The sequence below is a fragment of the Cryptomeria japonica genome, chromosome 2 (genome assembly GCF_030272615.1).
Source record: "Cryptomeria japonica chromosome 2, Sugi_1.0, whole genome shotgun sequence".
NCBI classification, from domain to species: Eukaryota; Viridiplantae; Streptophyta; class Pinopsida; order Cupressales; family Cupressaceae; genus Cryptomeria; species Cryptomeria japonica.
The window spans coordinates 160,002,823-160,015,942 of NC_081406.1; the positions used below are offsets into that span (position 1 = coordinate 160,002,823).

At 33.1% G+C, this 13,120-nt stretch overlaps 1 protein-coding gene across 1 annotated transcript; it reads right to left on the reverse strand.

Moving 5' to 3' along the window:
* Positions 1-6,827: 6,827 nt before the first annotated feature.
* On the reverse strand, positions 6,828-10,017 carry LOC131070543 (polygalacturonase-like). The gene is made up of 9 exons (XM_059213418.1): positions 9,772-10,017; positions 9,562-9,690; positions 9,334-9,480; positions 9,221-9,250; positions 8,717-8,924; positions 8,550-8,631; positions 7,600-7,708; positions 7,367-7,489; positions 6,828-7,073 (listed from the first exon to the last, which is right to left on the reverse strand). The coding sequence occupies exons 1-9, from the start codon at positions 10,015-10,017 to the stop codon at positions 6,828-6,830; spliced, it is 1,320 nt and encodes a 439-aa protein (XP_059069401.1).
* Positions 10,018-13,120: the final 3,103 nt, after the last annotated feature.

A 13,120-nucleotide genomic window follows, 5' to 3' on the forward strand; every position in this document is an offset into this window, starting at 1 on the left:
TTTCTTCAACTTCATTAAGGCTATCAAGTTGATCAACAACTCCATCTTCTTCCTTCTTACTAACTTTGAAAACTCTCTAATCTCAAATGTAGTCAAAGGATCCATTGGATATTTTTATAGGTCCTTACATTCCTTAATAGTAGAACCGTTATGACTATAAGATTTAGGGAGAGATATAGGTAACTTTTACACAACTTCATCTTCTTTCAATTTAGCACCAAGACCCCTGATGTCAATTACAACATCATCAACCCAAAGCACACAGCTAGTAATCCTTAGTGATTTTCAAATTCTCAAACTTACACATGAGATTCTACAACTCAATTAATTTTACCTTATCCTCTCCTTCGTAGATGTTATTATTTTTATCCCATATTTATTTAGTTGTACCATAATGCATCACCTTCACAAGTTTTGAATCTACTAATCCACTCATGATTGCAAAAATTGCTTTACCATTATTCTCATACAACTTAATATCAACTACATCTATAGGAGGAGTAGAGAAATATGTGTAATCATCTCTAACTAAGTTCCAAAATCCAAACCCGAAGGAGGTCAAATATCCTTCCATTCCAACTTTCCAAAATGTGAATTTTATTCTATCAAACTTAGGTTCCTTGTAAGCTCCATCTTGTGTCATCTCGAATATTTCCTTAAACAATTAAGCTTCCTTAGAGGAACTTGGCTCTGATACCAATTGTTGAACACACCACAAGATTGAGAGGTGGGAGGGTGAATCGGTCTTAGATAAAATTTAAAACTTTATAGCACAATTCAAATTCCAAAATTTTTAATCTGATCAGTAGCAGTGAAACATAAAGCAATCGACACACATGCACAAGAGAACACTAGATTTATATGGAAAACCCAAGAAAGGAAAAATAATGGGGAGAGTTAAATCATACTATATGAATGAGTATTATAATATTTATTTTGGGTCTCACTAACCAAGGGAGCTTACTACTCTTGGAGGGACTTGTAGATTGAGGTTCACTACCTCGAGGTAAGATACAAAAGACTTGTTGAAGAGAGACACTATAATTGAGTATAATATATAAAAATATATATTATAATGAACAAGCCCTCAACATCACTACATCCGACAATCTCCCTTAAATGTGGCTGCTCTTGATTCACTGCCTTAAACAACCATTTGGAAATTAAGCTCCAATACTTTTACCACACACTTCTACTATCTCAAATTTGCATCTTTCTTAAACTATACTTATTTCTCACAACTAGAAAATGAAATGATATTTTAAATATGCCATTTGCATCATCTCAAAACGTCAATTAGGTTGGCTAGAATGTGGGACAAGGAGTAATCCCACTAGGTTGGCCAAAAAACATAATTGCAATGAAAACAATCCAATCTAGGAGATAGAGAGGACCTGAAGAATATTATTACATATTTTAATGATGTCCCAAACATCACACATACTAGTGCATATCCTTCTAAGTAAGAAATAGGGTAACATGTAGATAAAATAGTGTAGCACATAACTAATCTGCCCAAACCACATCTTCCAAATTAAATTATTCAATGAAAATCCACACACAACATAGTAGGACCTAAAAACAACTCAACACAATATCCAATGTTAGTGCAACACACAAAAGGTATAGTACAAGAAAAAGAACAAGCCCTATTACCTAGATAACTGCAAATTACCTTGAAAACCAACTCAAAAAAAATGTGGCTCCAAAGAGATCAACCAACATCATGCATACCACATAGAGGAACTCCTTGATCATTAATCAACACTTATAGATAAATATTTTATATTGTCAAGCCAAGACAAGCTAGCAAAAATCAATTTGATATAGGGTTCTACATGACCAAAATGCTAGAAAAAACAGTCACGAGATAAGACATTAAAAACCACAATTATGGTACACTTCATCACCTAAAACATAAATTGAGACACCACACAAAAACTATAATCATGTTGTCCAAGCTGCAACAATAAAAACATCAACGTGGACCAACATAAAGCATTTTTCAAACCAGTCCTAACTAGCCATCAAATTGCCAACATACTGGCTTAACCAAAAATATCAGTTGTAACACTAGGGACTTAAAAAGATAGGAGTGTAACATCCAAAAAACATAGACATTAAATACCATACTGCAAGGCCATAGCACAAATGTGTAGGAATATGAAGCATTCTTCAAGATTGTCTTCATCATATTCACACACTTCATCAAATTTTGGAGGCCAAAACAACCTGTAGCACTACTTGCCCCCTCAAGTGCAATAAGAAAGACATCACAATAGCTTGTAAAAAGTATAATTTACCATTAGCACCATCAATAGAGGAGGCCTTTCAGATGATGTTGTTGCTTGTGTTGTTGGTTGAAGTTGCCTTTCATTTCTCTCATGTGTTTCTTCATGGCAAGGTTTGGGTCCTTTGTGTCCCTTCTCTCTAGATTTTTTTGTGGGTTGAGGGACCCTTTCAAATCTCTCCTATTTCTGTTTGGAATCAGTTGGCTGGTTTTTTGGTTTCAGGTTGTGGGAGCCTAGTAAAACCCACAGGCAGGCTAGTTGCTGCTAGTGATTTTAGGTTTTTTTTCTTTCTCACATGTGCTGGTCATGGGAGCCATTTTTTTCCTATAGGCAAGATGGATGCCAACAATTTTAAAGGGCCCAATTTGGCTAGTTGTGATTTTTGGTTAAGGGTTAGTTGTGTTGTTGGCAGATTGAATACTTTGTTGCAGGTTAAGGGATCCTAGGGAAACCTTGTTTGTTGGTTTTGAGAGTCAGTTTAAATCCCATGATGAAGTTTAGGGGAGCCTTTCAAAACCCTATAAATCTAGATTGTGAGTATATGTTGATCTATTGTAATTTGATGTTGTTGAAGGTGATGGGTGCCTGGATACACCCATGGAAACATATGTAGGTTAAGGGAGCCTTGTAAAATCCTTGTTTATGTGTTAGGGACCATTTTATGTCCAGTTTGTGGTTTGGCTGCTGGTATGTTGATGTTCTTTTCTTTTAATAGTGTTGTACTATGGGTTTTAGATCCTAGTAAAATATGAGGGTTTCGGGTCCCTTCAAAACCTATGGGGTTTTGGGTCCCCTCAAAACCTGTTGTACGGGGTTTTTGGTCCCCTCAAAACCCATTTAACCTTAATAAAAGACATATCCATTTTATCATGATGTTTCTAATCCTTATCTTAATACTTATAATCCTTAGTTAAATATACTATCATCATGATAAAATCTCTGCAATCACAATTATTCTCTATCACCATCATAACACATCATCAAATCATCAAAAACATCATACCCTATTAGCATTGCATGAAGATTGCATTAATGAAGTATAAGTATTGTCATTGATGTCAATTGTAGCCAGTAATGGAGTTGTATTGCAACCGGTAGTGAAGCAGTAATGCAATGGTAGTTGAACAGTGAAGGAAACCGATATTACTATTGTAGCAGAGAGATCAACTGGTAACCCTTACCTGTTGATATGCCAAACCTTAACCGATGGAGCTTGGTGAATCGGTTGTGTTGATCTATGATCGAATGGTGATCGGAGATGCTTATGCCACGTATGCATGATGCATGTGATGAGTTTTAAGGTGGTTTTTGGCATGTAGAGATAACTGTTTTATCTTGGGAATGAGCGAGTACATTGTATGAAGTGGAAACTGCATGATGAGTTACAAGATTCAATGAGCGGTGATCAAGGAGTGGTCAAGGTTGTCTAGGACAATGTGCATATGATTTCTATGTAATCCAACGGTCATGTCTGAATTGATTTGTTTGTAATCTCTTTGAGATCTTAGGTTTTGTGATGTGTTATCGGCCTATTGTTTTGCTTTAAGGTCGATGAGTTGTTCTGTAGTAGTGTTGGAAATTTTGGTTAAGTGTCAGTGTGATTGATTCTCGAACTAGAAGGAGTATCTACAGGATATGTGAAGGTAGATAGGGGCATGAATAGGATCTGATCAAGAAGAGTAGTGCTATTATCAGATCAACAAAAACCCTGTTGTTCTCTAACAATTACAACAGTTAAATCCCTTAACCGGTTAAGCTTTAACAAGCTTGGTGTTTTCTAAATCCTCTAACTAGGTGATCCATTAGCTTGGATTTGAAATCCTCTATCGAGATTACTCCTAACAGGGTATTGCCTAGAATAGGGTATTATAGTCAATCCCTTAACCGGGTGGTCCTTAACCAGATTTGCTCCTAACATGACATTTTTGTAAAGATTCTAACAAGGCTTGGCTCCTAATAGGGTGAACTTCAAAAGAGTTCATAATACTTGTGGGTATTCATCCCCACCATGGTTTTTCCCATTTGGGTTTCCACGTCAAAAATCATTGTGTCAAGTGGTGAATGGTTTTTGTGGTTATGTTTTGATATGGTTAATCTGTTTAATTGGTAAAGCCACTTAGATGTGTTAAGATGAACGGAAGTGATTTGAAATGTGCTATTACTATTGTTATTAAAGTGTTTTGATGTTTTGGTTAAATGGTTTGATAGTTTTAGATCTATTACACTATTATATTGGTATTCTAGTCAATCGGTAAACTTGACAGTGCAGTTGCAGTTTATAGTTCAATGTTTTAGACCGGTTAGTTCAGTGATTGATTTATGAGTTGGGTTTGAGTTTGGTGAAAGTTTAGTTTGTTTTCCATCTACTGATTCATCCCCCCCCCCCTCTCAGTAGCTGTCTGGATCATTATTGATTCATCATATCATCATACCCAATATAGAAAACCAACACCATAGACATCAACACCAAGAAAGAGAAAACCATTTACAAGAAGAGAAAGAAAGTGTTTTCCCTTCTCAAGAAAGGAAAACTCCATCCCTCTATTGAATTTTCACACCAAATTTTACTTATTTTCCAACTAGGATATTGTCTTTATTAATGAAGAAGCCTCATCATCTATAGCAAAATTGAATGAAAGGATAATGCTAGAAAGATGGGTATCCTTGAAGGGTTTTGAAGCTAGATTTCCATCTTAAATCTCCAAATGTGATCTTGTTATCTCTAAACTCAACATATCCATATAGAATTTACCCTTCCAGTAGTAAGTGAACCCCCTTAGGGATTGAGGCATTGTGATCATTTCCATTTAATATTAAACCCAATCTTCTTCTTTCTCAATTACTATGTGTAGCCAAATTATTTCTACTAAGAGCCAATCTAATTAAAAGACTAAACTCCATGGAGCTTGGGATACATCCACATTCAGATGTTGCATTACAACCTTATAAACACTTTCTAGAATAGGGATTTAGCACACTCCACCCTCATAAATGAAGACTTGTGTAATTCATTAAAATAGTGGAAATGGATTCTAAAAGATTTTTAAATTCTTAACAATCCATCAATCCAACAATATGTCATTATTATAGGTCAATACACTCACCAAAGATAGGAGCAATTCTTCAAGTGTAGTTCCATACCAAAAGAATTGGCATATTCTTGATTCAACACTTTACCCAAACAAAGGGCTCCTTTTTATCATCATATCTAATATTTGAATCCTCATTATTAATAATACCAATTGTAGTCTTCTAGGCACAACCATTAAGCTCAAAGACAAGCCTCCTTCATACTCTTTGAACCCTAAATTGCATCCCACTCACAATCATACATAATATGTTTTACTTTAATCGAGATCACTTATTTAGTTCTAAAATTATTATCTAATTGTTCTTTTTTTATTTAATCCTCAAATTATATATAAAAGATCTTTTTTTTTCCCGATATTAAAAGACATATACAAGAATTTGTAAGAATTTAAAACCTCGTCTTTCAATTCCCATGTTATTTATGTATAACATTGTCTCAATTAAACAAGGCATACATCAAGAGCCCCCAAGTTTAAGGTTTAAAATCTTTATTTTTTTTCTAAATACCATATTTTATTATATAATATTTTCTGAATAAACGAAAAGTTAAAAATTCATTATATCTTTTCTATCTACTGCCCAACTTTCAAATGGACGCGTCTAAATGGCAGTACAGATTGACTAATATGCGTGTTAGTCGCATGTTTTATATGGTTGATTTTGCAATAAACAGCTGCGATTGACTAACACATAGCTATCATGTTGTATGAAAGGTCTGTTTTGGAGCCAGAATAGCTTCAGCCCTTTCAAATAGCCATGTTATCATCATCAAAATAGCAGTACTAAAAAATAATAATTTATGAATTGACATAAATATAATGATGGCTGTGTCTATTCTGGCTCCAAAACGGACCTTTCGTACAACGTGTTAGCGACAGGTTAGTCAATCACAACCGTTAGTTGCAAAATCGACGGTGTAAAATGCATGACTAACACACGTGTTAGTCAATCCGTACTTTCGTTTTGGAGCCAGAATAGACGCGTCTATGATAGCTGCGTCTATAATGATAAACAGACTGAAAAAAAAAATGTGATGATAATGATGAAATTAAAATTTAAAGCAATAGAATACCAAATGACTAGAAGTAATTAAAAAACTGCATGCTCATGCTTTATGGCGATGGTGACAATCTCAAATATCAAATGACTAGAAATAATAAACAAACTCCATAATCATGCTTTATGACTACAATACCAAATGACTAGAAATAATAAAGAAACTCCTTGATCTTGCTTTATGATTATATAAATAAGCTCAACTTCAACCCACACAACAATAAAATATGAAACCTCCAAAGAGAGTTGACCTTTGCTGAAGATCAAATGTGCCTTCTTCTATGATAGATTTTTTTCTAAAATTTCTGCTTTAGACAGTTAGGATTGAAATAACACCAGCTAAACCCCATTTACTTTAAAAAAGCAAATCTTGTAAATTTAGATGTCTAACTACTCGGCCAAAAAAATGTCACTTTTCAGACAACTTGGAGGATCTACATTTTCCCTGATCTGTCCATATGCATTTTCACAGAAAGAGTAAGCTTCATCATGTGATTCGAGTTTCAAGTATATATTACTCAAGATTATGTCAGTACATGCTACAGTGTCGCTGCATGCAAACTTCACTGCTGCTGGTGTTAATGATATACCATAAATGTTTTCAAATCTGACATTGCTGATTTGCACAGCAGAGGTCTGAAAGTACAGTAAGAAAAATAGTTAGCTTATATGTTTGATGGTATATTAATTTTTGCATCAATGTTTTGGATCACTCGCTGTGATCTATTATCTTTTATGATTTATATGCATTCATACATGGAGGTGATAGATCATCAGAAAATGATTCGAAACTTATACAAAATAATACACAATCAAATTCAAAAACAATAATACATATTTTATAAACGGTAGAAACTGATGTATTCAAATAGTTTAGCTTACAGTCCAACTAGTCAGATGAAAATTGGAGCAAGTGAAGCTCGACATACCTGATTTGTGCAATACATTGGTGTCGAACTTGCACAATAGTATTGATCAATTATAATTGGGTTGCTCACATATACCATTTCAATGTTCTTAAATTTTATATTGCTTACAGTTCCTGAACCACCCTGTTATACAATCATTCATAGAGACCATTAGAATTAGATAGATTTTGGTATTAGATTGTGATTATATACACAAATTGGAGGGTGAATTTTCTGTTTTTTAGGGAAAGTACCTGCCATGTTTTGATTCTTGCTCCATTCATTGTTCCTGTCAACTTAGCACCCTCTACTGTTATATTAGAAACATTGGCTGCTGAGTTATATTTCCCTAGGCTTCCAATGCTGCAAGGAAAGATGTACAATGCCAATATTGTAAATGAAAAGAAAATTGAATCCCATGATTTCTTTTTGGCAGAAAAAAATTGCAAGGAAACTCCTATATATTTATTGGTGAAAAAAATATTCTAGATTTTGAAATGAAACAGTAAGATTGTAGAATCTTGAAAAAGAATAAAATTATATAAATGTATGACTATTCATTCCACAAAACATAGCAGTTTAATGGATTGGATTGTATGTTATATATTATTAATTTGTTTTAACTATTTATTCTGCTTTTATGCCCTGTTTTACTCTTTATTGCTCTGCTGTTGTGTTCTATTGCTTTGCTGCTATATTCTAGGCTTTTTAAGAGATTTTAAAGATTTATCTTATATTCTAATTGTAATTTTTTTTTACAATGAATTGAATAGCGATAACAAGTTTTGGATAAGAAATACAATCATATATATTTTGGGGTTCTTTTCAAACTCTCCAATTCATAACTCACTTCAAAAATCTTTATCTAATAAAAAACAGTTACAATCACACACAGGAGAGCTCATCTCTGTGATTGATCTCTATAGAGTTTCTTATACAAGAAAATATTTGAATATTTGAATTTATGAACTCCTTTATAAAGGTTTTGTTTAGCTTTAAATTTTCATCGATTCAAAAACTCTTCCTTTGGAATGTAGAAAAAAAAACTATAAAAATGAACTCTCTGAGCTATTAGCTATAGAATATGGATCAATATGAATGATTGAGACCAAAAGAAATCAATACCAAAAAAATATTGCATTGGATATAAATCAAATTAGGAGAATACCCAAAAGAAAAATGATTCACAAGCATTGGAAGCTACCTTATACCATGGCCTGGACCGCATGTCAGATTCCTTACTAACATTTCCGAGCACCCATTGCCAAAAGCGATGCAGTCATCTCCTGCTCATTAAATTTTGTCAAACAATAAAATTCGCTACATCCTTCATTTTTAGGACAATGTATATTTAAGTGATGAAAAATGAACCTGCAACGATAATGCTGTCAGTTATTGCAAAATTTTTAGAGCTGCCCACATCAATTCCATCAGTGTTCCGACTGTCTCCAGGTGAGCTGATTTTAATGTCATGAACTTTTATATTTTCACAATCATCGAAAGTCAAATGAGCAAGTGGACTGTTTTTAATTGTCAATCCACTGACTGTAACATTGCAGTTCCGAAAAAACTGCACAGCCTGCACATCACACAAATAGGCATCAAAATCGTCTATCTTTTAATTGGTTTAGGTGGTTCATCTGAAATTATATTTATTCTTGTAATTTGAGATTGAAATGGCTCGCTTAAGCAAATCAAAGTTTAAATTGTATTGATTAAGTCAAACTGTCTTTTCAATTGTTTAGGTGATTTAACACAAATTACTTTAGCTTTTTCAATTAGATCCACTTATTCTTATGATCCGAAATGAACCACTTAAACAAATCAAAGCTTAAAAATATTAACACACATAAGTAAATAGAGTTCAGCAATTACAATGGGTCTTTGCTGATAAATACAAGACACCTGCAGTTTAAGAAACAACACATTAGATACATTATAAACATATAAATAAAATCTAAAGAGCATGGGAATAAGTTTACAATTACATTGCAATCTTGCCACCACAGATCTCCTTGGCCATTAATGGAGCCAACCCCAGTTAGTGTAAAGTTTTGCAGCTGTTGAAATGCTAACCACATATATGTATTGTTCCATCTTTCTGGATTTCTATGTGCAAGTATGGTTCCATCTATCTGCAAATCCAAATGCAGATAATATTGTTTGATAGAAGTTATAAGATAAATCTTATACCAATAGTAGTTAAGGAAATGAACCTGAAAAGTGAAACCAGGAACACAGGGTCCTTTGAAAACGATATTGTTAACAAGAAAAGTCTTATCGCTGGGCACAACCATTGTTGCAGAGTATGAGATACAAGCTGCATTCCATGCAGCTGCAAATTCCTATAGAAAAAAGATCCAGTTATGTTATAATGAGTAAATTTAAAAATCCAATACTAAGGAAAGAATATGTGATGAATAAACCTGTGTGTTGTCCTGATTTCCATCACCCAATGCTCCAAAATCTTCAACATTAAAGACATTGCTAGCAACCCCATCAGATATTGATATTAATTTTCTGCTATTTTTAAAATGATGGGAGCGAACATTCATTAAATCAGTTTTAGAAGAATAACATTTATCTGTAACCAGAGCCAAGAGAAACAAACTATAGAGAACGTCATGCCCATTTAGAATACGAGATATTGACTTAGAATTGTTTTTATACATTTTGCATGTAAGAAATACAATCCAAAAGTCTTGATTATTTCGGTAAGACAGACTGCATGCAACAATTTTATAGCCTCTTTGAATATCAGGTTTTAGTTAGGATGTTACAAAAAGAGAAGGAATTCATTGTTTAGAAGTGCAGAAAGGCTTTAAGTTTATATGGAAAAATCATTGTCATTTCCATATAGTTAGGAGGATCTTATGATGGTATGCTCGTATAATAGGAGGATCTTGTGATGGTATGCTCCTATAATAGGATTTAATTTGTTAACATAGAAAATTATCCTTTTAAACAATAAGGAAAGATTTATTAGATTATATTATTAAAAAGGTTCTTTTAAAAGTGAATTTCTTTTTTCACTATAAGGAAAGTTTTTTAATATTATATTATGGAAAAGGTTCTTTTAAAGTGGATTTATTTTATTTTATTTTTTAGATAAGGTGAGAAAATGTCACACCCAAATTTACAACATAAAAACATGGCCCTTCTTTCACTTAATTAAAAACATAACAATAGAAGGTTCAAATAACACAACAACTATTAAAGTGGACATTGAAATTAGCATTCTTAAGTGTTGTCCATTCAGTTTTATGGCTATTATGAGAAAATGCCTTCAAATATGTACATGGTGAAAAACAAAAAAATATAATTTGTGAAATTCGGTTCATAAATCTAGTTATCAGATAAACTTTCTTTTGCATACATCTTGACATTATTCTAATAAATTTGGCCTATCTTCTTTATTATTATGCCTATGCATACACTTATTTCAAGGTATTCATAATTTAGTCTAATGTAGCATCTTATTTATCCTAAGATAGGTCTATGATTAGGAGGACATCCTCATGGGAATGCAAATTTCCTATTCAAAATCAAATTCATAAATTTAAATCTACTGAAGTATAACCCTTTATGTTTCCTAGCAAGAACTATTTAAACACATGCTTTTACAATTTGATGGCATGTGCTAGCATTTAAAACACTTAACGCATTCATTGTAATCATCTACCATCTAGATCTCTCTCAATGAAATAATTATTTAAGAATCATTATTAATATATAATTATATCATTCTAGATAACTGAAATAATAATTATACACTTCAATTTAGTCCTTAAAAATAGTATGCAATTTACATCTTAGGCTCACTTATTATCTTCAATCTTCCTCTCTTAAAAATGGTTGATCTAGGTGAATTCTCCATATGACTACTATCAATAATTTAAATTATACATCAATAACCCATATCCATTTAGCTAATAGATAAAGTGAAAGTAGAGTAGTATTTATTAAGTGAATACAGAAGCACAAAACTATCTAAGAATTGTCATAAAGTTGCAAAAATAGGACCATGCCACATCTTTATAACTACATTTTTCTTGCCAAATGCTTAAAGTAGAAATATCATTTGGACCAAGGTGGAAACCTTACTATTATAAAATTCAATTGAATTTTGACTATTTTTATAGATCACGATGACTTAGAATATAATTGTTATTATCATTATACTCTTGATGTAGATTTGATTTAATAGATGTTACTTATGATGATTATAATCTTGAATATTAAGTTTCTAATTGCCTTGATTTTTTATATTTCATCACTATTAATTCATATGTTTACCTTAATGAATAACTAGTTGCTAATCCTCTCCTAACAAACTATGTGTGAGTATCCTTGTTGGTGCAGTCACGGTTAGGAGGGTCCTTAAGGAGAACATTTTGGACCATGTAGCAGATAAATCTCAACACAATCAACACAATGTGATGGAGGCAATGCAGAATTAGATTTATTATATCATAGAAATTGATTACAAACTATCAGCAACATTTGTGCTCCCAGATTCGGCTCACAGACCTAAGTACAAAACATGCGTGTTATGCAACATCCGGCTCCAACAAGAATGCGAGCCAATTTTAGAACTCCTAATCTTAAGATCTTTCTTCTATGTGTTGAAAACTTATTTCTAAATACTCAATTACATTGATTTATATGATCAAGGATGATCCGTGTTAGCCCAAGATGAACAAATACTGATGAACAAGATGAAATGTGTAAAACAACAAGGTCAACCTCTGCTAAAGAGATCCCTCCAAAAAATCCAAAGGATGAAGTGTGGACCTAAGGGAAGGTTGGCCACATGCCAAGGAACGTTGGAAACAACAAAATCAGGCTCCACAAGAAATAGAAAAGATCCACAAGCATCAACAATAGCAAATAGGTCTAGAAAACTTCGGTACACAAGAAAGAAAATTGTTCCATATTCCGGAAGCAATAAATTGTCAGAAAAAGATCCAAATATTTCATGGACCAAGGATAAGATTGATGAACATGTCCACAAACCAAATCCATCTCCACAATATCTAGTGAGTAATCAGAAAGAAATGCTAAAGGAAATACTTAAACTGCAAAACAGGAAATATATTGAAAGGAAAATGTTTTTGGTCGATGCAAGATTGCCAAGAATGAGGGATTCTCTTGCATCAGACATCTGAGGTTGATTGAAAAGTGATCCTCTCACTTTTTCGAGGCTAAAGGAAAACCAAGACGGTCTGCCTCAGCCTGAGAGATACAAGATGAATCTTCAACTAGTTTGCCTTTCCACTCCACAAGATACTCTCTATGCTGCTTGTTACGAGTGCTACGCCCAATTCTGCTATCCAAGATCTCTTCAATCTAGTTCTGTACTTTCTAGGGCATCTACTTCTCCAAGTCTATTGCATTGTCTGCATTGAACTCAGCCTCATGATACCGATACAAGTCTACAATGTTGAATATAGGCAAAATACCCAAACTATCTAGTAACTCCACTTCATATACATTTTCAAAATTGGTTTTCTTCAAGATCTTATAAGGTCCAAACTTCCTCATTTGCAACTTATTATAAGTACCAACTAGGAGGTTCCTGCAAGAATTTGTGTCCACTTTTTGGCCAAAAAATGGAAGTTTTTTCCCCCTTTTTTTTATTATGTCTTGTTTGACCTAAAGATTTGAGGCACTTAAAGAATGAATCTTGAAAAAAATAAAGTAATAGAAAATGTAGTGCTCAAAGTCTACTTTCCAAATATGTAATTTATTTTAATACCCAGATCTTAAAAATTA

Excerpts from the sequence above, each read along its gene's own strand:
- LOC131070543 (XM_059213418.1), bottom strand. The coding sequence starts at position 10,017 with ATGTATAAAAACAATTCTAAGTCAATATCTCGTATTCTAAATGGGCAT. Across the intron at positions 7,709-8,549 it reads GGTCCAGGCCATGGTATAAG|CATTGGAAGCCTAGGGAAAT; the intron begins GTAGCTTCCAAT and ends CTTTCCTTGCAG. Across the intron at positions 7,074-7,366 it reads CAATGTATTGCACAAATCAG|ACCTCTGCTGTGCAAATCAG; the intron begins GTATGTCGAGCT and ends CTGTACTTTCAG.